The sequence below is a fragment of the Lissotriton helveticus genome, chromosome 10 (assembly GCF_964261635.1).
Source record: "Lissotriton helveticus chromosome 10, aLisHel1.1, whole genome shotgun sequence".
Taxonomy (NCBI): domain Eukaryota; kingdom Metazoa; phylum Chordata; class Amphibia; order Caudata; family Salamandridae; genus Lissotriton; species Lissotriton helveticus.
The window spans coordinates 242,792,249-242,818,974 of NC_136071.1; the positions used below are offsets into that span (position 1 = coordinate 242,792,249).

The following is a 26,726-nucleotide window of genomic DNA, read 5'->3' on the forward strand; positions in this document are numbered from 1 at the left end:
AAATACTAGTCTGTTTTATTAAATTATGATTGAGTATTTGGGTGCACATTTGGTTTTGCACGTCCTGTTCCCTCTTTCATTCCTCGTTTCCCAAGAGGGAAAATTAGCTACTGGTTGAAATTATTTAACGATGTAATAATTTATGATGTAATTGCATGTTTTTGGTTATAACTTCAATTGCTCCCCAATTCATAGTAATGGCTATTTATGGGTGCTACAGAGGTGCTTGTACAATATGTTTATTTTAATATAGCAAATATTAAAAGAAATAAGTATGGTAGCCTTGTTGAGGTACCTACATGATGAGTTACTGAAGCATTTTTCACCTAAGCAGTATATTTGAAACCTTATTTGCATGCCCAGGCAATCATTGATTTATCTTTGATTTCAGGTTATTATCCGGAAGAACTGAAGGAAGCTCAACTCCTTAAGTGACTCAAAAAATCCAAAACTGGATCCTGAATGCACTGATAAATTTAGGATAATTTCACAACCACAATATCTTTCCAAATTACTTGATAGGGCAATTGTTAACCCAACTGTCTACTTGTAGCACCTCAAAATCCGCTTCATCCATTGAAGGCGGGATTTGATGTGTGGTGCCATACGGAGGGTGTTGACTGCGGTACTGGATGGTCTTGTTGCTGTGCTGCTCAGGATATGCACACAGCATTAATTTTATTGGACCGCTCAGCAACTTTTAACATTCACCATCAATACAGTTTAACTACTTGGATGGCTACGATATAAGAGGCACAGCTGTCAAAGGTTTTAATTTTTAAAAACTGTGGGCCACACTAGCCAACTGTGGAACCATTTTGTCTGAGATTAAGCTGCTGACGTGTAGTGTACTGCTGGGGATAGTTCTTCCCCCTACCCCACTCTCCTTTTTAATATAGATTCCTATTTGATTCAGTCCTATAGTTGGCCTTATTGCTATATGCTGACAACACCCAGAATGTTTTTAGGTCGATGGGGATGTTAGCGTAAAGGCAGAAATTTGTATAACTGTATGGCGAGTGTCCAGCTATAGATGTCAAAGACATCTTCAAAATAATGGTGTGAATAACTGATATCTTAACACCCTTCAAGCAGTGTGGATTAACCAATTTAGGCCTCATGCTCACTGCCAGAAGCTGATGTTGTAAAAGCATCAGAAATCTAGGTGTAAACTTTGACATGTACCTCAATAGAAGATAGTTAAATTCTTAAGACCATTTTTTACACAAGTGCACGCACTGCAATTAATAATTTCTTCTTCGTACAGCAAAGAATTCAGATTATAAATCCAATCATCCATGCCAGGTTAGACTACTGTAACAGTCTTTATATAGACCTCCCCACAAACCCAGTAAACAAACTTCAACTTGTGAAAACTAGATTGATTTTGGAGGTCAAGACATTTGACTCCATATTCACTGTTTTAGCTAAATGGTGCTGGCTTCGGTAAAGCATAACGTAATATTTAAGTCTTTGCACCTTGTATTCATATTACTGAATAACCCCTGCTCCAACCCTCTATCCAGAAGGATTTTGTTCTGCAAGCCAAGGCTTACTCTCAGGTTGGAAAATGTTTTTACTTAAGCTTTCTAAATCAAGTCGAACCAACTTCGGTGGCAAGCATTTTCAGTTGCTCTGCTTAGACTTTGGAATAGAGAGAGAGGAATCATGTCTTACTGTATTTTAGAAAACCTTTGAAGACTTAATTATTCCCTGTGCCTTAGCTTTTTTCATCTTTAGGCATAACAGGATATCTTTTGATATTTCCTGTCAGATTGTGAGCATCAAGAAATCCTAGAGTAAATACTGCCTCACTAAATACCAAATCACAAAATGAGTTACTTACCTGTACCTCTCCATTATTGATATGTTTCATAGATTCACATACTTGAATCATTCCTCGAAGTAGGAGGCTCAGAGTACTATAATAACACAATGTGCATCACTACAATAGACAGAATGGCAATAAACCTTGTTATATAGCCTATCTACATTCCTTTCAAAAAGGACCATACTAATAGCTTTGGCCAATCAAGTGCCATCACCCTCTAGAACACTTCACAGTGAGCCTAAAACCCTCAGATTTTCAAGCACAAGTGTGAATTAATGGGGGCGTGGCCAGCCGGGCAACATGGCGGGCGCAACTTGTTAGAGCTCCGCTAGCGAGGCCCCGCATTATCCTACAATTCCCCTCAAAGTGTGCTGGGCACCCGCCTCAGTGGAGCGGAGGAGCTGCGCGATTACCTGGGGACGCCGCCGGTGCAGCCTGTGGCGAGCGGAGGGACCAGGAGAGCCGGGGGTTTGCCGTCGAGGGAGAGCAGCCCCGGGCCGTTGTGAACGGCGCGAAGTCCGGCAGCCCCGCAGCGGAGGGAGACCTGCGGTTGCTGGCGCGGTGGCGAGCTGCGGAGAGCGCCTGGGGGGCTCCGCGGCAGCCCCGGATCGCCTGCTGTGACGCTGACCTGTCAATGTGGGGTGCCCCACGGAACCCGTGAGAGGACTAGACGGCGTGCCGCCATTTTGGGACTAGGCGCGCCTGACCCTGTGCGCGCCCGGCGGTGGGCGAGTCCCGTAGCTGGACACCGGGCACCCGATCCGCCGCTGGTTGCAGAACGCGGCAGCACCCTGCGGCGCCCGACGGCTGGAGGCATCAGGGAGACCCCGAGGTGAGCTAGGGCAACCGGAGGAGGTGAGCTAGGGCAACCGGAGGAGGTGAGGCACGGAGCTGCTGAAGGGGCGCTGCTGACGGACCACTGCAGGGGACGCGTTGCCTGACCGGGCCCCGTAGTGGAGGGGGCTTGACGTCGCTGGTGTTGAGGTGACCCCGCCCATGGCAGTGACTACGGGGTGAACGACCAGTGTGCTGACCGGCTTACAGAAGGTGCCGCAGAGTGCCTGTGAGGAGACGGGTTCCTGAGCCGCCATTTCGGGACTGCCCATACCTGCATCCGCTGTGGAGAGAGCTCCTGACCGCTGCCGAGCCCTGCGGGCGGCGACCGGGCGGACCGGGCACCCGACCCGCCACCGTTTGAGTGAGGTGGTGACCCCCTGTGGCGCCCGACGGCGGGAGAGAGCAGGAAGACCCAGCGGTGAGCAGACTGAGCTGAGAGAGGGGGACCGGACCCGCCGGGGGTGTGCAGGGCAGTGGGGCTGACGCGGAGCGGCCTTAGGTGCGAGCAGTGAAGATCCGGAGGTGGGCACGGAGGTGGCGGCCTGACCTGGCGTGCGGACCGACATGGGAACGAAGGCTGAGAACAGCGGTGGTGAACCCCCGCTGAGGCCCCAGGGGGACGGATTGGGCTGCCAAGATCCTGAGGGGAGCGTAGTCAGAGCGCCTACGCCTGAGAAGAGCCGACCCGGTGCCTGGTGGGGCGGATACGGCGTCGCTTACGCTCGGGAACCGCATTTGGGGCCGGCGAGGACGATCCTGAGGGGAGGGCCCCCCCCCCCGCTCCACGCAGGGCAGCCTCTGGCACGCGGCTTGAAGGAGACACCAGTCGTCACCTGCACTCTGAAGGAGTGGACCACCACTGAACGCCCGCCACAAACGAGACCCTGCTATCCGGAGACCGCACCTGCCCACCGCGCAGCCGGGAGTGTGGATGCCCATGGCACAGCAACTTGCTATGGGTAGACTGAAAGACAAAGCGCTGCAGCGGCAGCAGGAGGCGAGTGGAAAAGATGCAACACAGGACCAGCGACGGGCAACCGTAGACCCCGCAGCTGCACTAGCGGCGAAAATGGACACAGTTCTAGCGGCAGTGGAAAGCATAGGGGCGACTCTGGAGCAAACTAAGACGTCACTGGAGGGGCGGATTGACAAAGTGACGTCGGACTTCACGCTGCTGCACGCTGAACACCGGAAACTGGCGGAGACCGTCACGGAGCAGCGCCAAATAGTGCAGGAAATCCAACCCGTGGTGCGCAACCACACAGCGGCCCTGCAAGACCTAATAGACCGAGTCCATGAGCTGGAGGATCGTGCCGAGGATGCTGAAGGGCGCTCCCGGCGCAACAACGTCCGGGTAGTAGGCCTGCCGGAAGGAGAAGAGGGGACGACACCGGAACGATACACTGAGACATGGCTCAGGGAGATCCTGCCGCCGGGAGTACTTTCTCCGCAATTCGTGGTGGAACGGGCACACAGGGTACCGGCGCAGGCCCGGAGGGTGGGAGACAGACCTCGCCCGTTCCTCTTCAAACTCCTCAATTACAGAGACCGGGACACGGTGCTCCGGGAAACCCGGAAGCTGAGCGACTTACAAGTGGGCAATAGTAGAGTAATTCTTTTCCCGGACTACACTGCGGCGACTCAGAGACGGAGCTCATACTTGGCAGTGAAGAAACAACTCAGAGAATTGGGACTGCCCTACTCACTGCTCTTCCCCTCGAGGCTGCGCCTAGTGGCAAAAGAAGGCACACGATTCTTCGACACACCAGCGGACGTCTGGGACTGGTTGGAGGAAACCGGGCATTGGTCGGGGACGAGGCCCACGAACCAGGAGGGCGGCGGATGGCAAGAACAACGCTTCAGGAGAAGGAGGGGAAAGAGAGGGGCCAAACGTGGGACGGGCCTGGGCCAAGCGGCGCCCAGCCCAGAGAAGATACGACAAGAGCGACAGGAGGTGCTGGAGGCGGTGGCCACGCTGGGTGCGGGATCAGGCCACGGGGGGCCAGACCACGACCGACACGACGGAGGCGGGGTCAGCGGATCCTCTTCACCGTCTACTGTGCTGTCGGATGATATCCTGCCACCGGAGGTGACACCTCAGACAGCGGACTATATAATGTGACACGCGGAGGCCTCCTGATGAACTGCTGCATGGCTGATGTCCTCGAACACGGACCCGCTGTATCCTTTGTAAGACTTTGATAACAAATGGATTGGTAATTTTGCTGGCCCAAGTATGTATAGCCATAGCAACAGGATAAGCCCCTATGCTGCAGGTGGGCGGACGCGCTGCTAACCTGGGTCACATGTGCATACGCTGTCGCACAGGGAGGCGCAGGTGGGCGGCTCGCGCTGGTTAGTACGCTCCGCTGGGGATGGTGACCCACACACACCCTAACTGATTTGGGGGCCCGCTGAGGGAGTTACATGACGACGCCACTGACTGCGCGTTCCCCGCACGCACACACATTGCGTTCATAGTAAGCTAGGCAGTTGCTACACATTGCGCTTGCAATAAGCTAAGCCACAGTTTAGTTGAACAGTTTGGACACATCCCCCCCGTTGGGGATACGCCCATAAAGTTATGTGCTTAACCACAGTTACCAAGTTTCAGATGCAGTCACTAGTGCCTTCAGACGGGGAACCCACCCCCCGGCCTCCTGAGACACACTCTTTCTCCCCCCCCCCCCCCCGGGCGAACACAACGCAGCACTTTCCATGGCATGCACTAATATCATGACCTGGAATATCCGGGGCATGCACACCCCATCGCGCCGATACTTTTTGCATATATGCAGCGCCATCACACAGGGATCGCACTCCTACAGGAAACGCACATGTCTCGGGTAGAACTGGACAGGCTCCGCAGACGATGGAGGGGACAAACCCTTGGCACTACTTACTCAGCACACGCGCAGGGTACCCTGATCTGAGTGAAGACTGGGGTCCCCTTTCAACACACGGATACGCAGGTGGACGCGGAAGGGTGATACACACTAGTAAGGGGGAGGCTTAACGGGCAGGACATACTGCTGGGCTCCATCTATGCCCCTAATACGGAGCAACCTGCCTTCCTGGCGGCTCTAAACCAAGTCCTTCAACAATACGCGGGCCTACCCTGGTTACTAGGAGGCGACTACAACATGGTACTGAACACAGTTAGATCGCTCATATCCACCCCTGCGCGCAGCGGCTGCGACCTCACTGGCACAGACGTTTGGAGACTGGCTGACACACTGGGCCATCCAGGACTTTTGGCGAGCACAGCACCCCACAGACAAGATATACTCCTACTACTCGCCGGTACATGGCTTGCATGTTAGGCTAGATAGGATAGTGGGCTCTCAATCCCTGCTCCCGCTCATAACTAAGTCGGAGTATTTAGGCAGGACGCACTCCGACCACAACCCCCTGTTACTCCAAGTCAGCTGGGTGCCTGACAGACCACCGGTGCCCACATGGCGACTGCAGGCGGCTGCGCTAGAGGATGCGGAGTTCAGGTCGTCTCTTGGGGGTGCCATTCTCTCCTACTTCGAGGACAATGAGGGCACGGCGAGCGACCCTTTGGTGGAGTGGGACGCACATAAGGTAAGCATACGGGGACACTGCATAGGGACCACGTGGAACATTAGAACCCGACTTTCAGCGTCCCTGACCCGCATAGAATCGGAATTACATCAGTACGAACGGGAGGGGGAGGGTACGGGCCGGCACGCGCTTGAACTGGAGGGGCTACGGAATGAGCACGCGGTCCTAATCGAACGTTTACGGTGCCACAACTATGCGGCGCATACGGCCCGGACGCACGCGAAAGCGGACAGAGCCGGACGTTTGCTCGCCTGGCTGATACAGGCCACGGAGCGCAGGGCTCCAATAGGAGCCATTCGACTGGATAATGACACTGTGGTATACACGCAGCGCGACATACACAAAGCGTTCACGGAGCACTACCGAGACCTCTACAAGGCCCGGGGCACTAGCCGGGAGGACGCGGTGGCTGCCTTCCTGGGGATGATCGCGTTGCCCGCGGTCGCCGACACACAAAGGGAGGAGCTAGGCGCCCCGCTCACGTTATAGGAGGTGGGTGACGCGATCCAGGCGTTAGCAACTGGGAAAACGCCGGGACCTGACGGCCTACCGGCTGAATATTACAAGCCGAACAGAGACATCTTATCGCCGAGGCTGCTTCAGATGTACCAGGAGGCGATAGCCGAGGTCCAACTACCGCCCTCCCTGCGGGAAGCGTTCTTGGTGTCCCTGCCTAAGCCGGATAGGGATCCAATGTCCATGGGCTCCTATCGCCCATTGGCGATGCTCAATACAGACTATAAAATACTGGCTAAGATACTAGCCGAGCGCCTGGCGCCACTGGTCTCCCATCTGGTCCACCCGGACCAAAATGGCTTTGTGCCGGCACGGTCAATGTCCCTGAACCTCAGGAGATACTTCCGAGTAGCGGCAGAGGCGTCGACGGCATGGCCCAGAGCGGGATGCCTGATATTGGATCTGGAAAAGGCCTTTGATAGCCTCGAGTGGGGGTGTCTCAGAGCGGTGCTGGAGGCGTTTGAACTGGATAGGGAATTCCTAGAAATGGTGGGACTCCTGTACAGGAGTCCAGTGGTCCGAGTTCGTTTGGGACCATATGTTTCGGAGGAGGTGGCGATAGGCAGAGGCACCAGACAGGGATGCCCCCTGTCGCCGCTACTCTTTGCACTGGCCATTGAACCGCTAGCGGCAGCAATGAGGCAACTACTAGGCGATGGGGTCCCTTTAGGCGATGGCACGCACCAGATGTCCCTGTACGCAGACGATCTCCTGATATTTGTCAGAGACGTGAACAATATGCCGGAACAGCTCGCCCCACTCAAGCCAATTCGCTGACATCTCGGGGCTCCGAGTTAACGTGGGCAAGTCCTGTCTCTTTGCCTTCAATGACGGGACGCACGACCCGGAGTACACCCTTCACGGTGCAGGGGTGAGATGGTGCCCAGCCACGTTCAAATACTTGGGGATCCAGGTATACAGGCAATCGGTGGACCTGCTGGACGGGAACCTAGGCAGAGCGGTCACCGCGCTCAGGGCACAGATGGGCCTTTGGTCCACGCTTCCTCTGACGACCACGGGACGAGTCGCCCTGGCCAAGATGGTGATGCTCCCTCGCCTTCTTTACTACTTCACAAACCTCCCGCTGTTCGTGCCCGCGGCCTTCTTCTCCAGGCTCAATGGTATCCTGCGCGACTGTGTGGGGCGCGTCTCGACACCGGCTGGCCCTAGGGAAGTTATTTCTCCCCACAGACAGGAGTGGCCTGGCTGCCCCCTGCTTCGAGCACTACTACTTGGCAGCGCAACTCCAGTGGATTGCACGCTGGCTGGCTGACAGGGGGAGAGAGGACACTGCCACGGACGAGCCGCCTTACACCTTGGAGCGGATCACCGCGATGTTCCACCCGCTGGCAGACTGGGCCAAACCTGCCCCGCTCCTGTTGGGGGTGGCGTATAGGTGCTTCCGTAGGGCATTATACCTCACGAGGAAAGTGCTCCCATACGCACCTGCAGTGCCGTTGGAGGGCTCGCCGGGAGGCGAGGGAGTCCTTACGCACCGCATGCTTGAGCAGTGGCAGGAGGCGGAGGTGCAAACGCTGGGAGACCTCTACCAGGATGGAGCCCTGATCCCCTTCGAGTCGCTGGTTGCAGAGACCGGGCTCCCCCTGGGGGATTCCTAATGCACAGGTCGCTCATAGCCCGGATGGCACTGAGGTGGGGTGACATGACGGAGGAGCCGTCGCAGAATCTGGTGATCCAGTACCTCCACGTCATGGGCAAGGGCAAGCACCTCATTAAGTGGTTTGCCGCGTCTCTGCGTCTACACACAGAGTTGGACCTAGCCCCCCTCCGTGGGAAGTGGGAGCGAGACTTGGGGAGGCCGCTGGCGGACAATGAATGGGAGCGTGTACTCAAGAGCCCGGTGCGTATACCCAGAAACATGCGCTTTCGCCAGATCCAAGTTTATATAGTCCATAGGGCCTACCTCACCTCGGATTTAATTAATAAATACTTCCATAGGGCGGATGCAGCTTGCCCCAGATGCGGCGAGATTGCTGCGGACCTCCTTCACCTCCTATGGCGCTGTTCGAGGCTTGGTCACTACTGGGGGGAGATACACGCTCGGCTCGTGCAATGCACTGGTCGCGAGGTCCCATGTGACTGGCCAGTGTTCCTCTTGCACCATTTCAAACAGTCCCCTACTACCAAAGCGTCGTCCAGGTTTTTGGACCTGGGAATGATCACGGCGGTGCGACTTCTGACGAAAAGATGGAAGGCGAGGGAACCGCCCAGCACACGGACGTGGACCCTGTCTCTCCTTTCGTGGGGCCGAGCGGAATGGACTGCCATAAGGAGGGAGGAAACGTTAGGATTACGCAAGGAGCCCATGGCGGACAAATGGGAAAACATGCTCAACGCGCTTCAGGCAGCGGGGACAGAGGCGGCTGCGGAAGGGGGTGAGGGCATGGAGGGCGGAATGGAGCAGCATGGAGAGGGAGGCGCAGCGACCCCTAATGACGGTAGCAGAGGCAGCAACGGCACCGACATCAAAGCGCCGGCGGGAGCCCAGAGTCGGGATGATGGGAGGGTGTAGTGAACGGGGGTGCACACGGGCGTCAGCAGAAGAGGACAGAGGAGGGAGGAGCGCGAAGGGATGCCCAGACACACCGGAGATGCGACACATTCATTGATTGAGGGAGGGGCGAGGGGGTCTTGGGTGGAGGCGGGGGGGATTGATCTGTTCTGTGCATAGGCGTTATGACTGCTTGTTGTTATCACTGTTTCTTCGCTATAAATGTTGTGGTTATAATAGCGTAGGTTTATATGGACTGGCAGTTCAGGTGGAGAGATGGCGCAAAGACTCACTGGCACTGTGGACATGTACGATAGATTGGTGCCCAGCTGCTCCCTGCATATACCATAGCGACATAATATCTTGTAACGATAGATGTTGTTAGTGTACCGATACCGGAGTACTGGGGTGCTTGCAGCTATAATTGTAACCGTTATCTAAAAAAGCGACCATTGGAAAATGTGTATTACAAAATGCCAATAAAAAAAAAAGAGTTGACAAAAAAACAAGTGTGAATTAATAAAACAGATGAAAGGAGACTCTCCAAGGGGAGGAGGGTAATTCTGATTCAAGCATGTGAATCTACAAAAGATATCAATACAGGAGAACAACATTTACTGATCAGTAATTTTCTTCTACAGTATTGGATCTTTCATAGATTCACATGCTTGAATCTGAATAATAAGCAGTACACCAATAACAGCACTACAATAGCATATAAATATATATTTAGCGGCTGGAGCGAAAACATGTAAAAGAGGCTCACCTTATTGAAACAGATGTCTTAACACTGCTTGTCCCACAGTTAACCGGCCTTTTGAGTCTCATCCAGGAAATCATGTTTTGTAAATGTATGCCTGTTGGACCATGTTGCTGCTTTGCAGATATGCTGGATGGGTATACCAACAAAATGAGCCGTAGATGTGGAGCCAGCCCTGGTGGAATGGGCTTTGACCTTGTCTTGTAACGGCTTTCCAGACTGCGAGTGGCAAAAATCTATTGTCTATGCAGTCAGTTTTGCAACAGGAAGACATTTCCTGATACCACCGTAAGCCAGAAACAGTTGACCCGCTCTATGGATTTGATAAGTATTTGCAGGTATAACTTTAGGTATCTTTGACATCCATAAAGTGGAGAGATTTTTCTGCAATTGTCTGAGAATTCAGAAAGAACATTCATAGGATGACTGGCTCGTTTAGGTTGAAGTCTGACAGCACTTTGGGAAATTTAGGATTGGTTCGAAGTAGAACATAGCCTGCTTTGAATTGAAGCAAAGGTTCCTTAATGGTTAATGTGTGAATGTCACTTATTCTTTTGGCGTATGTGAGAGCCACTAGAAGTGTAGTTTTCTGAGTAAGGTATTTCAATTCTGCCCTGTGAATGGGCTCAAATGTTGGTGTCCCAGTACTAAATTGAGGTACTGCAATGGTGGAGGATTTCATGCTGGAGGAAAAATCATGTATAGGCTCTTGAGAAACTGTTTTACAATGAGATTAGACCATACAGGAGGCATATTACTGGATCGCCCAAACCTGGAGATTGCTGCCAGATGCACCCTGGAGGAAAAATAAGTCAAACAGGATCTTGCTAGTTTGAGCAGATATAGGAGGCTTTGTCCTGGCGGTGGACATAGTCTGCGCACCAAATGCAGAAGCATTTCCATTTGAATGTATAGGTTCTGTTGGTGGTTTCAGCTCTTGCTTTGGCTAGGATATCCCGGATGTCTGCAGGAATGTCTACGTTGGAGAGCTCATGGAACTCAGGAGCCAGGCCGATACGTGCAGTAAAGTCAGATCGAGATAATGGACCTGGCCCAGATTCAGGGTTAGCAGCTTTGGTATAGGTTTGAGTTGAACAGGAGGTTTTCAGAGAGGAGCAAGAGCGCTCTGTATCAGAACTGCCTGAGCTACCTGGGAGCTATGAGAAGAAGTCGGAAAGGCTCTCTCAAATTTGTTGAGCACTCGTGGATTTAACGGGCTAGGGGGAAAAGCACAAGCATTGATCCTTGACCATCATATCGAAAACACATTTCCCCACAATCCCTGTTGGGGATGCCAGCTTGCAAAGAATGAGTATTTCTTGTTCCTTTTTTGCAAATAGATCCAGGTTGGGCTTGCCCCACTGATGGTCAGTCTAGAATGTGCTGGTCTAGTTCCACTTGTGGTAAGAGATATATGTCTTGCTCAGCGAATAATCTTTTCCCCTTCTGTAGAATCTTCAGGGCTTACAGCTTGGTTTCCTCTGGTAATACATAAGCAGACATACCAGACCACATTTGGCAGTTATAGCAGCATAGAATAGCAAGAATATTTGCCGCTCCAACTGTGGTTGCCGCCATCGTTGGCAGAAAATGTTTTCCAAAGACATTATCAAGACAACGATCATCATTGTCTGGAGGAGAGGAAATAGGTGAGAGTGGATTTTTAGAGCGGCGCTGTGCTGCCTGGGAAATCACAGAATCTTATTTTGGCTGTCCATTGAGGCAGGTGGGAGAATCATCTGGAGCTTTGAACTTTTTAACCAATTTTGGGATGACTGCTGAAAGCATTACCGGGATTTTCATGGCTTTAAGACCGTCCTGCCAAATAAAATCAATAATAGGGATAGCCCTGACTCACTTTTTGGCAGGCTCTTTAAAATCGTAGACAAAACAATCTGCCTGTTTAGTAAGCATTGGAAGTTCAAATCTTTTAGTAGCTCTCCTTTAAATTATGAGAAATGCCAATGTCATCTGGCAGCAAGACTACTGGAGTCGCTGTAAGTGGAGATGACGTAGGACTGAGTTAATCATCCCAATCATTGGGCGTTAAGACTGTCATGCATTTCTACGTGACAAGGTGATGATCATGGGTGAAGCTGCTGCCCTAAAGGTAGATGTTGAGGTCCTGGTCATTGTAGATGTGGTCATTGTCAACGTTAATCTACTCAAGGAGCTCGAATTTGTTTTAAAAGATCTTAGTCAACGGCAGCGATTGTGAAGGAGTTTTGGCAATGCTTCTTTTCAAGGATGGAGTGGTAGGTTCTGAATGAACCTTTTCAGAGGCAGTTTTCTTATTTTTGGATGAAGGAGGAAGGTCCTCATGCCTCCTTTCATGTCGAGAAGAAATTGCTTTAGATTTTTTAATAGCCTGTGAAGGCGGTTCAGAGGTAATCTTTTTCAATGATGCTACCCTTTTTACAGATGAAGTCTGTAAAAAGCGATTGCTATCCTCCTCAGATAATGGGCACTCCTTACGTTTAATCTTCTGTAACCATAGCAAACGTCTACCTTCCCTGTCCTCAAGAGTTTTTTTTTTTTTAGATAAGGTGCAACAGATTTTGCAGTCTCTCACCTTATGCTTTGGATAAAGACAAAAAAGCAGCCTTTATGTGTGTCATCCGAATGGAGCCTCTTCTTTCTACACGAGTCACAGGATCTGAAAACTCCTTTTTTAGGAAGTTGGGACATGATATCCTGTCAATATATGCAGTTATTGAAAGAAATAATTCTTCTCGGCAGTCAATACCTTAAAAAAAACACTTGAGAAAGAAATTTGAGCAGAGCACGAAGGGGACTCCCTACACATGACTTTCAGAAGAAAATCGGAGGCGCCTCACTGTGGGGTGTTCTAGAGGGTGTCGGCACCTGATTGGCTAAAGTTTATAGTTTGGTCCTTTTTTTAAAAGGACATAGGTATGTTCTAGGACATATGGTTTATTGCCATTCAGTTTATTGTAGAGATACACATTGCTTTATTATAGTACCGTGGGACTCCCAATTCGATGACAGGGATTGATTCAAGCATGTGAATTTATGGAAGATCCAATACTGGAGAAATTATTTGTTTCCAGTAACCATAACAAATTACCTAGACCCTTGCACTCAAAACATGACTAGGAGTGCCAAAAACCATGTTTCTAATTTCCCACACAGCTCCAAACACCTTCACTTTAGCAGAAGTTAACTCTGTTAAGCATCATGGTGCAGATGGAGACAGGATTCGGTCTATACAAAACAAATCATGATCAATATAGGCATTGGTTGAAAAAAGTGCATCAAATTGAAGGCCCAGAAGCAACTCCATTTGGTACAACATGGTCACCCATGCTGTGTGGCTTTGGTCTTTGTTGCAGAAAGCTACCTGGCAGACTAACCAGTTAATTTTTACCAGACCGGTGTTCAATTAGTAACTTTCTTGCTTGATATGAACCCAACATAAATTCTTTCTGTTGCCTACTCACTGTAAACTAAAGTAGGATATATTCTTCCTCCACTCTTAACTTTTTCAAAGACCTGATTCAAAACAGCTTAGAAGAAAACTTGGGCAGCTTCCATTCCATGTTATTGCTGTAGCAGCAAAACGTATTTGAGAATTTACCAAAAAATAAGTTGCTGTGTGTTACTGTATTGGCAGTTACAATTAAATTAATAATGTAACCATTTGGGAAGTGGATCAGGTTTTGCAACATTCAGCTATATGTTTCTCCCACACAAGTTTGACATTAGCTTCTTGGTTTTAGGGTCTAAAATTGAGGTTTCAAGACGTTAGACTGCGATGGCACCATAGTAGATTACAATATGAACTGAGCATCGTTCATTATATGTTATGGGTTACCGAGACTCCAGGAGCTGCTTTCCTAAGAAAAAATACAGATTGTTTCTTCTCACATTTAATTCCTTTGCAGTGGTTTTGATGCACACAACCGTACCGGTAATTATCTTTTGTTTTTAAATACCAATTGCAATGCAGGATTTTATATTTTAACACTAAATATGGTATATACACTTCAGTCATTAAACAGATCCGCACAATCCGTTAAATTCCATAAGGTTATCGGTAAATGTCTAATTTGACAAATAAGGATGACTTTACATGTGGGTATTGTTTCCTCAAATCTTTCTAGAGAAAAGGTGTATGTGGATCATTGACAAAACTGGGCTTGGGTACATGGCCACGGGATGATTTTACTGCACAGATAGTCAGACAAGAAAATCAGATTAAGTTGTTAAACTGATTATATACAAAAAGCAAACGTGTGCCAGATTTGATGACTTACCTCCTGAAAGAGTGTAGACATTTCACAAACAAGACATGAGCTTGGGCTTTGCATTTCACATTTGTGCCTGTCTGAAAGGAAAAAGTCTCGCAGTAGTGGAGTGTGGGTAAGTGCTTGAACGATACAGTTCATAAAACACGTATTTCCAAGGTTGATCAGCCCTCGTAGACCTATAGAGAAGAAAGATTGGAGAATTATAGATTTGTTTTTTATTAAGAGACTGAACATACTTTTGTTTGAATTGTCTGCAAGACATTCTTTCGGATGGATTCAATACCAGCAGATTCCAAATGTGAACATCCTCAGGTTCAGACTGGATTCTGAATAATTTTATGAAAGCAACATATCACTAACTGGAAGTGTTGCTGGCCAAACGTCCCAGATCAGTGCGAGTGTGTCAGTTTATGTATAGTGTACTGCAGGCACTGGAAAGGTCAATAAAGGAAAAGTCATAACAGACTGTTAAAGACAGAAAAATGAACGTCAAAGAAGAAAAATGGAAAAGGAGGATAGAGTGATAAATTGGCAGCAAGACTAGTATCAATCAGGCAGAATTTGACCAAAGGGTGGTAACTTCTACTATTTGATACTTCTTTCCACAGATACCTTATGAAAAGCCGTTCCTGAAGCAGTCAGTCTAGGCGATACCAGCAAAGCTAAAATATCAACTTTTGATAAGGCAGAGGGATCTATAAAACCTCTAGTGGAGGGTTCTTCCCAGTAAAATCATATCCAATATTAATCACTGAGGAATTTCATCTCGAAATGGTCTGCTGGTCAGCTAACCATGTTCTGCTCCTTCATAACCAACAAATAGGTTTTAACCAACCCTGAATTATTTAATCCTGCAGAGAATGACTAAATTCTCTTCTTGGATCGTACTTAAGAACCTGAAATTCTAGTTCAAAAAATTAAGAGGTGGGAAAAAGGCAAAGACACACCCTGTTCTAAGTGAATCCTTAAAACCTTAGGCAAACAAGGAGGCTTGACTGCAACAGTAAGGTTACCATTTGAAAAAAATAAAACCATCAAGGGAGAAGACTACAAAGGCGGACCTTTTCTCACCCTTCCTGCTGAAGTGCCATAAAACATTTTTAAAAGAAAAATCTAACAGACAAGAACATGGAGGCTGAAACAAGGAGTCATCTGAAACGGTAGAGCCAAATTTCAGTTCCGAGACGGTACCACAAATGGAACACAAATGTTTTTGTTAATTGTCATGCAAAACCAAACTGGAGACTGCTCGAAAATAGCCTTTAAAATAATACCTAAACCATTATCTGCCAAATCGAAAAGTGAGGGAGTGGAGGGAGTGGAGGGAGTGGAGGGAGTGGAGGGAGTGGAGGGAGTGGAGGGAGTGGAGGGAGTGGAGGGAGTGGAGGGAGTGGAGGGAGTGGAGAGGAGAGGAGAGGAGAGGGGAGGGGAGGGGAGGGGAGGGTGTGAGTGTGTGAGTGTGTGAGTGTGTGAGTGTGGGAGTGTGGGAGTGTGGGAGTGTGGGAGTGTGAGTGTGTGAGTGTGTGAGTGTGTGAGTGTGTGAGTGTGTGAGTGTGTGAGTGTGTGAGTGTGTGAGTGAGTGAGTGAGTGAGTGAGTGAGTGAGTGTCTATATCTCCCCCCCCCCTTCAGAATATGACTTTCAAAGAATACGACTTTCAAAAATAGACTGCCTTAGTAGAAAGTCTTCTGGACATAAACAAATGATCAAAACCACACGATGTACAGAAAAATAAGAGTGAAGTCAGGAAATTAAGTGCTATAGATTAACATGATTTCAATCCTCCTGCCATATACTGTCACCTTGGACATAAGTTGTTTTTTTCTTCAAAGAAGCTCCGAGTCACGGGATGCTCTGTCTCCCCCTCCCCCCCTTTTAGGCTTACAACATGCATGAGCAGACCACCTGTAGATCGTTTTTCGCTCAGTGGGTGAAAATGGAGTGCAGGGAATAGTAGGTAGGAGATCTGCACACGGTTAGTTGATAGTTAATATGTATTTAGAATAGCAAATGTGCTAGCGCTACCCATGCCTGGGAGGAGGATGGATGCATGAGAATTTACAGCACGTCACACTACTTTCAGTTTGTAGCATGTGTGTCTGTCGATACACATGCTATGCATCAACTGTACATGCGGCTTCCTCCTCATGGTGGCAAATGGGCAGATGATTCAGATGTCTGAAACCAGTTTCTTAAGAAAATCTGGGCAAAAACCTCTTATTTACAAGCTTATATATCCCCACAGTGATTCTATGTGAATGTGTGCGGCATTGACCAAGTAGCAACTTCACAAATATCTACTAAAGAAAGGTTATCAAAGAGACCTAAAGTAGCTCCATTGTAACATAGTGTGTGCCGTTGCAAGTATATGGAGTCCAAAGTTTGCCTCAACATAACTGTGGATGCGTTTACCAATCTATCTTACAATGCCCAATTTTGAAATAGATTGGCCTTTATAAGGTTTAGTGAAAGCTACAAAAAGTTTATTGGTGCTTCAAAAAGCTTTTGTCTTATCATGAGCACCAGTTTAATATCAGTGGTGTGTAATACCCTTCCCCCTAACTAATTTGGCTGTGGAAAGAAAGGGTAGCTCCCTAGTCTGATTCACATGAAAAGTTGATACAACCTTAGGTAAGAACGTGGGTTGTCCTAAAGACCACCCCTGTCATGTAGCTACTATAAATGGCTCTACAACAGTAACAGCTTGCAGTTCACTAATGCGCTTGACGGACGTTTTTGCTACAAGAAAAGTGACTTTTCATGAAGGGAACTGCAAGGCAAGTCAGTGGATTGGTTCAAAAGTCTTGCTTTTATTATTTGGGGGATGGGGGCCAGTTGCATGGACAGATGCGCCCTTATTTGATGTACGGACAACCAAGAATCAGGGTGGGCTTTACCTCTAACGTAGCGAGGGTTGTTGGGAAACACCTTAAATTTCCTCTATACCATAGGTGTAACCACCTTTGATCTTACAAGGCCTTTTAAGTTATCTGGAGCAGTCTTAAGCATCCCCAAAAGCATTGGCAGAAACTGAACTGTGCGTTCAGTTCTTGAGAGGGCTTATTTATTTTTATTTTTTTATTTAAGAGGTTTTATATAGCGCTGGCTGGACCCAGGAGTATCAGAGCGCTTTACAAGGTGTTTCCATACAGGTACAGTGTGTATAAGCACAGACAACGGAATGATAAAAGAACAAGTCCACATAGGATACATGACATCTAGATAAAAAAGTAAAAACAGTTGCTAGACACTGAGTCATACAAAATAGCGGTCACAGTTTGGCGGGAAGCCTCACTTAGGTATACAAAAACATGCAAGAGAACTGACTGTCATGAGGAGGGGAGGTAAGGTGATCAGATAGAAGGAAAGGGAGTAGGCCAGGCGGGTGGTCACAAGTCATATGCAGAGCAGATAGGTGGGGTGATGCAGAGGGGCGAGGCTACCAGGGAGGGATTAGAAACCCCAGTATTTATTAAGGAGAAGAAGTTTGAGTTCTTTTTTGAAGCTGGGGTAGGACTGGTTACAGCGGAGGTCTTTAGGGAGGGCATTCCAAATAAGTGGGGCATTGCCTGAAAAGGAGCGTGACTGAGTGGAATTCTTTTTCTGAAGGGGGGGGATAAGTAGGAGGGTGTTGGAGCTTCTCAGTGATCGCGTGCAGCCTGCTTTGGTCAGTTTATTGGAGAGGTATGCCGGTGTGTTTTGGTGGAGGATTTTGTGCGTAATGCAGGCGGTTTTATATGTGGATCTACCTTCAATGGGGAGCCATTTAAGGGATTTAAGGGCGGGAGAGATGTGGTCAAAACGTTTGCAGTCCGTGATAAGCCTAGCCGCGAGGTTGAGCACAGATTTAAGAGGTGCCAGGTGGGTTTTGGGAATTCCGGTGAGGATGGCATTGCCGTAATCAATGCGCGATAGAGCAAGCGATTGGACTGCCAGTTTAAAGTCATCAATTGGGATGAGGGGCTTAATTTTCTTAAGGTTACGGAGAGTAAGGAGGGCTCCTTTGGCAGAGTTGTTGATGTGAACGTTGAGAGTTAGTCGGTTGTCAAGGGAGATGCCCAAGGATTTGACTGAGGTGGCTAGGGACAGGGAGCAGTTGAGGGCGTTAAGGTCTGTGATCCACTTTTGAATGGGGAGCTGGTTGTTTTTTGGGGAGAAAAGAATAATTTCAGGTTTTTTTGGGTTAAGTTTGAGATGGTTCGAGTGGAACCAGGCTTGAATTTTGATGAGGGTGTTGTTGAGGTGGAGGATGTCAGCATGGGTTTTTATCTTATGGTAGAGTTGTGTATCGTCAGCGTAGAGGTGATAGTTAATCCCTGCTTGTTTGAGAATGAGGGTGAGAGGTTCCATGAAGAGGTTAAAGAGAGAGGGAGATAGTATGGATCCTTGTGGAACTCCTAGAGAGATGGGGGAGGGGTTCGAAAGGCAATTGTTGATTTTAATTTGCTGAGCGCGGTGCTGCAGGTATGAGACAAACCAATTATGAGTCATGCCATTAAGGCCGAATCGTTCTTTAAGGACTTTGAGAAGAATAGAGTGGTTAACGGTATCGAACGCTGCGGAGAGATCAAGGAGGATCAGTAGGCTAGATTCGCCATTGTCAAGGGAGTGGTGAATGTCATCTATAATGTTAAGCATGGCGGTTTCGGTGCTGCAGCCTTTCCTGAAGCCAGATTGAAGAGGGTCAAGTAAGTTAAAAAGTTCAATGTGTCTGTCAAGCTGAAGGACACATTTTTCAAGGGCTTTCGAGAGGAGGGGCAAGTTGGAGATAGGACGGAGGTTGTTGAGGTCATTAGGGTCAGCCGTAGGGTTTTTAAGAATGGGGGTGATTTGTCCCAGTTGAAGGGAGGTGGGGACACAGCCGGTGGCTAGGGAGGTGTTAATGATCGAGGTCCAGGCAGGTGTGATGATATGTTTGAGGTTTTGGACAAGTTTAGAAGGGAGGGGGTCTTTAGTGTGGGAGGAGGGTTTAAGTTTTGCAATGATGTCAAAGACATCTCGTTCAGTGACTGGCTGGAAATTATGCCAAGCGGCGTTATTTTTAGGGTGAGTGTTGGGGGGATTAGAATCTTGGAGGGTGGAGGGAAAGGGGGGGGGGGGAGTGAGATCAGTATTATGGAGGGTCGTGGAGGTGGCGGGGGGGAGTGGGCAGGAAGCAGGTGCGGTAGGGGGGATGTGTAGTATGGAGGTAGGGGTCAGAGTCGGCAGGAAGGATTGCTCTATTTTTGTAATTTTTTCAGAGAAAAAGAGGGCTATTTCTTCGCATCTGGACGTCGAGGCCATAAGTACAGGCGGAGCGGCTGAGGTTTGATTGCGAACAATGTTGAACAGTTCTCTGGGTCTGTTTTTGGCTTGGTCAAGTTGTGTTCTGAAAAAGGATGCTTTTTGTTTAAGGATGTGTTTTTTGTAAGAGGATCTTGCAAGTCTGAGGCGAGCTAGGTGCAAGGGGGAAGGGTGCAGTCTCCATGTTCTTTCCGTCTGTCTCAGTGAGCGTCTTTCATTGTTAAGCTCCGTATTAAACCATGATTTGGAAGGGACGGTTCTTTGGTTTTTGAGCTTAAGCAGGGCCAGGCGGTCTAGGGTTTCAGTAACTGCTTTGTTGTAGTGTTCTGTAAGTTCATTTGCGTTAAGTGAGGGCGGAATGGCGAGAAGTTGGGCATGGAGTTTGGAATCCAGTACATCCGGGGGGATATTACTCCAATTTCTGGTCAGTTTCGAGGGTTTAGTGGTTTTCGTGGGCGGGGGAGTGGCAGAGACCGCTATAGAGAACAGTATGAGATGGTGGTCGGACCAGTCGATGGGAACAATGTTGGATAGGAGGGCTAGATCTTTGCTAGTAATTATTGCATCTAGGATAGCTCCTTTGGAATGGGTCGGGGAGTGACAGTTGCACTAGGTCATTGATCTCGAGGAGGTTGGAAAGGAGGGTGATAGAGGGATCGCTGCGCTCATTCCAGTGGAGGTTAAAGTCTCCCAGGAAAATGTTGAGGGAATTCGAAAGTGAGGATTGTGTAAGAATGTTGGATAGTTCATCAACGAAGGGATGAGTATTGCCGGGAGGGTTATATATGTTGTGAAGGCGAATGGGTTGGGAGCCGTGAATTTTGAGTTCAGCTTCAAGGTATTCAAGGGTGGAGTAATTAGTATTATTGACAAGGGAAATTTGTAGTTCCTCTTTGAAGATGATGGCAACACCACTGCCAATTCGGATGGGCCTGTCTATCCTGAGAATAGAATAGCCCGGAGGAGCTAGGAGGTCCAGGATGCTTGTCGAGTGGTCTTTGAGCCAGGTTTCCGTTAGGAACGCAATGTCGATGGATTCACTAAGGATAGTTTCTGATATTTCAGTGGCATGTCGCACAGCGGACCGACAATTAACAAGCATGCAGTGAAGAGGTTTCGGGGGAGTTTTAGGGAGTGGAAGGGAGTGGATGGCTGTGAGTTGGGGAGGAGGCCTAGGTGGGCAAGGTGAGCGGGGAGTTCGGCTAGTCCCCAGTATGACAGGGATGCTGGAGGCCGGGGGAGGCTGGAAATTAGTGGGTGAGCAGTGAGGGTAGGATTTGCAGAGGTCGAGCATCTCCATGGGGGAGAGGGGGCAGGAGGTGCGGAGAGGTCTGTGTGTGCGGCAGTGTAGAGGAGTCGTGCAAAACTGTTTTGGGGTAGCGGGATTCTTATGTCTAGTACGAGCGCAGTTTAACCGAAGTGGGAGGGCTCTGTTTTTGAGGGAATAGAAATCAGATCTAAGATGAGCGAGATCTCTGGTGAGAGTGGCAAGAGTGTGTTCAATGTTGCAAAGAGAGTTAGATATAAGACTAAGGTGGGATATTGGAGAAGGGGGAGGGAGCGGAACGGGATGAGCGATGTTCTTCATAGGGGGTGGTTTGTTGTTGGGAGGGAGGGTGGGGTTCCTAGAAAGGGAGATGGGAGGACTGTGGTAGTAGGGCAAGAGGAGGGGCATGGAGGGGGAAGATGGGTATGTGGTCATCGAGAGTGAAGAAGGAGGAAATGGAGGGGCAGGAGTGTTCGGAGGAACGGTGAGGGACTGGTCGGGAGGGGGGAGCCATGGTAAACAAAGGGAGAGAGGATGGGACTAGGGGGGGGGGGGTGAAGGGGCGGTTCTGGATTAGAGTGAGAGACGGTTCGGGTTGATGGGTGCATTGAGTTTCGGGGGGACAGAGTATGGGTTTCGGTGAGGAGGAATAGGGTGGAGTAAGAGTGGGAGGGGAAGGGGAAGGGCAGGGAGAGTCAGAAAGGGGGTGGGGGATAGCACTTGTGGTGTGGGAAATGAGGGGAGAGTGAGGGCAGGTCGTATGAGTGGGCGATTGGGAGCTTTGGGGAGTAGGGAGGATCAGGGGAAGAGGAGGGTCCATCGAAGAAGGTCGGGCCAGGGGGGTATGCGGGGGGGGGGTCAACAATTGTGTGGCATTGTTGGACGTGTACATGGTCAGCAGTTGTAGGACATTGTTGATCGTGGACATATCTGCAGAGGGGAGTAAAGGATAAGGGAGAGAGGTTAAAGTGGAGGGCAAGGGGAGAGAGGGGGGAATGTTGTTGGGGGAATTATGAAGTTGGATGGTCAGCAATTGTAAGGCATTGTTGACTGTGGGCATCCTTCTCTTCACCAAGGAGTATCAGGAGGTTATTGCTTGGTGTGAGATGGCTCAAGATCTGGGCTGTCTGGAGGGTCAACAATTGTCCCATGGACCTTTCTCTACTATGGTCTCTGCAGGTTCATCTCAAGGGTTTTTCTACCAATAATGGCTGGTAGAGTCACAGCAAGAGTGGACTGATCCCCTCTGGAGAATTTAAGGTAGGCAGAGAAGTATATGGGTGTGGACGATCAGGCGGTTAAGTATGAGGGTAAAAAATATAAAGGAGGTGGTCTTGTCGTTTTATGACAGTAGGTGCCAAGGTCTCTCAATAGTGGTTGCCTGCTCAAATGTGAGTGTTGGCTTCTTGGGTATGAGAGACAAAGGTACTGAAAACTTTCCCCAGAGGTGGCTTTGCAGACATATTTACAGTATCCAGGAGGATAAAACATCTTTACTGCTATGCATCCAATACTTCAGCTAGCCATTTGAGGATGGCTGCTTAAGAGAGCTACGATCTCTGCGTTGAAGTCTGGGTACTGGGCTTACAGTGCTATTTCGGCACAGACGTTGGCGCAGAATGTGTAGTGTCAGGAGTATTCACAAGCAAGATCGTAGAGGTGTGGTGGAGTTTTACTCCTTTTTTCTGGAACTTGCTTAACTCGGCTTTTTTATCCTGGCGTTAACTAGCATCCAAAGGCAGCGGTACACCAAACTTGGAAGCTTTTTGCCTCATGTGCTCAGGGCTCTAAGCAATACTCCCTCTGGAGCCATGCTTTGCCACTATGGCAATTAGGTGGGTGAGGCTTCAGTTAAGTGTTCAGGACGAGGGTAGTACTCATGGTCACCTTGAGAGTGGATTTACCAGCCTCAACGTTGACTATGTTACCTTGATCGCCTCTCAGATGCTTTAAGACACGATATATAAACTAAGTGTCGGTTGATGTGCTGCTACTCCAGCAGCCCTGCCATCGCTGCCATGATCTTAAGGAAGCCGTGATCAATAAAAATATCTGGTGTCTTAGCACTGATTGCTGGTGCATCTTACGATGAGCACAGGCCTTTCCTTCATGTAGCTTAGCATTTAGTCTTACACCTTAAAGCGAAGGAGGACTCTCAGGAGGTCTTGTTGTGATCTGTGGAGAGGCAAGGTTTGCAGGCGCTGTGTCCAAGGGGACCTGGTGTGGCACTGTAGGCAAGAGCAAAAGGGTGTTCAGCCCTTCACCATATATCTGCCTCCTTTCGGCAAGTTGCTATGTTTAAGGAGTCGGCCATCGTCTAGATTAAAAATGTTTACTGTGGTTCACATGATCACAATGATTGCTCTACGATCATCAATGTCAAAGTCACCAAACTGCTAGGCCCACAAAAGGCACAGGGAACATGTCGATTCTGAGCAGTACAGAACATGTATGTACCCTATAGTGGGAAAACCCCAATCTATGGGTGAAGTGGGTTTTTATGCACATTGTACGACTAAGGAAGGAGTCACATAGCATTTGTGACTCAAAGCTTCTTTGCTGAAAAACAACTTGTAATGTCAGTTTAACAACAAAAGAGCAAAAGTATGCAACATGTGTGTATCTACAGTCACATATGCCATGAACACAATGTGACCCACATCCTTAAGAAGCGGCCATTTGTAAGTCATTGATATTGGTATGCAGATGAAGTTTTTTTAGTCAGATGACCCACTAGATCAACTGATAACAGATCAATTCTTGGATTGAGGATTCACCATCACAGACCATAGATTTATTGAATTATTTCATTGCAGATGAGTCTATGCCTCCAGCTTTAATGAGGTAAATCACCCAGGAGGATTGTTTGGGACAAATTAGACCGGTTTCTGCTGAATGTGCGACAGGAAAGAGGAGGGTCAAACTCACTGCCCAGAACTCCATAAAGCTGAAAAGAAATCTGGACTTCATTATAGACCACCTGACATTTGCACCAACATATTGCAGCCGAAGGCTAAGGAAGTCTGAAGGGCTGGTGTAGAAATACATTGAGCGGGAAAAAAACACAATTTCAGAATAATCTGCAATACTGGAGCAATGCAGGTCAGATCCATCAACTGCCCACTGAACAGACTCCACTGGTGCCTAATGAAGCACAGAACAGAACGCATCCTCAAACAATCTTGAGGCACCAAAAATGTGTACCACCTCATCAACAGCACAAGGCACACAACTGACCTTGTGACTATCCTACACTCCACTGAAAATCAATGGACCATCAATTACATATTCTCCACCTTTTAGAGTTGTGAAAAGCAAATGGTTTTTGTTTCGAATGGATTGATGTAATGTTCTTAATAAGCTGGAGTAAGAAAAGTTTTTTTTACTTTCATAAAAAACCCTGTAAACTTCAGGTCAATGGCCAAATGTCCAAGTATGGGTACACATGCAGCTGTTGTCAATGGAGATTATCTACAATTACAGACAACACCTTTGTAAAGCTTTACCCAATGAAATGGGGAATAGCAAAACCACAAAATGGTATTGTTGTTCCAATCCTTGAGGCACATCTTTTTGGGGGACCAATATATATCTGGAATACAGATCCCTTGCCCCGCTTTCCAAGGGGAACTACCATTCTAGTTACTCTTCTAAAAGTGGAAACTTCCACCACCAAGATGCTTATTTTGTGAGTGGATGAACACATTGCAGTGTTGCTTGAATATTGCTTGAATTGTAAAATAAATCCCTCTTCCACTATCTAAAGGACCATCATTCAGAGGTAATTTCATTTCGGGCAATGTGATTGCCAACCCCCAATGGTTTCAGCTAACGTCCTACCATAAGCACTTAAGCTCTGTTGTGGTAGGAGGGGGAAGAAGATAAAGCTGAAATAGTCTGCTGATCCTCTAGCAGCTGACCAACTATGTGGTAAGAAGCATTTCAATACCCTTTGCTGAGGCTTCTGCACTTGCTTCCTCAACAGATGCTTCTACCCATTGAACTCCCTCCTCTTTTGGCACAATCTGCAAGTGCACAAAGCCAAACCTAAAATACAAGCCAAAGCCATGTGCCGCTTAAAAAAAACCAAAAAATGGTCACCAAACAAATACTGCTGAATAAATGGCATGTGGAGCAACAGCGTTTAGCAAACGGAGGAAAAATACAGTGGAATGCATCCACACATGCCTCTTCAATAAATATGCAGCTCGAACTACCACAGCATATTTACTGTGTCCAATCCACTCAGCATTATTTGTTCATGTGCTGCAATCCAATATCTCAAGGGCTCTGGCATACTGGACACAGACAAAAGCGGGTACACATGAATATCTAGTCACAAAACAAACTGCACTGTAGGATCTCAATTCCAAAAAGAAGCAAACACTTTCCTGCCAAAGAATCAAACGTTGTACATTCACTACTCAGGATATGGCAGGAAATGTATTTTGTTTCAGCTAAGTTGAAGGAGCATGAACAACCAGGCTTTCAGGCACTTCAAGTGCAAACAATATAAGAGGTTGGATGGAACTGGCCCTTGGTTCTTAGCAGCATGCTCAACATGGCGTAGATTATTGCTTCTCCCACCACCTACTTGCATAATTGTGTAATGCCTCATGAGTAAGCATTCAGGCACAGTTTGGGCAGAAAGAATGTAGGGTGGCTGATGTTTCCATACAACATCTAACAGGAACAAGCATGAAGCATTCTAACAAGACTTGACAGAAATATACAAATAATGAAGCAAAGGTAACATCCTGTAAGTGAAGAAAGATATAAAGTAATTCATCTGGAAACAGCAGCTACAGAACCACAATCCCTTGCATACAGAACATGGTATCCAAAGAAAAGCCAGCCTAAGAATGAAACTCGCTGGTTCATTCCACACTGAATTAAAGGTCCACCGACACATTATGTGAAGCTCATCTTAAGCCCATGAAGTGTGACAGTTCGTTAAGAAGACTGGGCAATCAGGATAATTTAGCCAACAATCTCTGGACGAAGGAGGTGTAAGTCCTGTATACGACCTTCCCCCAAAGGAAAACACTGTACGGTTCAGAGATGCATAAAACGTTCGGCTCCCTCTCCACTTTACAATTAATGGCTACCAAGAATGAGGTTCCCAGAAAAGCAAATTAAATTCACCAGCAGCCAGTGCCTGAATGGTTTGTGCACTGGATGTCACAAGACAATATTGTGGTTCTACTAGGCAATCGACAACGTCACATGTGTAAACAATTAAAGGTCACTCAGATGCTGTTTAAAGGCCTTGCTGGAAGACAGACAAGAAATCGCAGCAGACTTTTTCTGTAGGCTTCTACCTTAACATAATATGTTCTACAAGTTTTGACTTGCATTTAATATACTTGACATCTGGAAAAGGCAAATCTTTGCCTGGAAGCAAGTGAGGACGAGGACTGACTAGAACACGGTTTAAAATCATCAATGTCATGAAACACTGGTTTACATATCAATACATATTATGAGAATATCATGGTAGCAGCCAGGAGATTGTGAATTTCAAGTGAAAGGACTAGATGGGCTAATGCTAGCTATTAAGGAACCGGTGGCTCCTTCGAAGGGAGGCAGTAGGCATGGGGATTCAGCTAAATAACGCATCACACATTGCTTCTGCCTACACCGATGACCTGATCCTTTTTCTTAACAACCTTGACCTTAACCTAGACCCCATCCCCTCTATTTTTAAATGCTTTGAATTGGTTTCTGGCTTGGCAATTAACGATACCAAGTCTTGCGCCTTTTTATGCGATATCAGGAACATCCAGAACCGACACGTTTAAATACTTAGGTATTCAATTTTATCGATCCCCACAGGACTTGATTGATGGTAACATACTTAGG

General features: G+C 48.0%; 1 protein-coding gene across 6 annotated transcripts in view; it reads right to left on the reverse strand.

Annotated features, from left to right (window-relative positions):
* The window catches only part of USP22 (ubiquitin specific peptidase 22), a 502,385-nt gene that overhangs the window by 247,996 nt on the left and 227,663 nt on the right, over positions 1-26,726 (reverse strand). For all 6 annotated transcript variants that reach the window (XR_013602089.1, XM_078665231.1, XM_078665230.1 and 3 more), the window contains one exon: positions 14,322-14,491. Coding sequence is in view for 5 of the 6 variants with exons in the window: in XM_078665231.1 (XP_078521357.1) it covers positions 14,322-14,491 (170 nt within the window). In the remaining variant the exon portion in view is untranslated. The remainder of the gene's footprint in view (positions 1-14,321; positions 14,492-26,726) is intronic.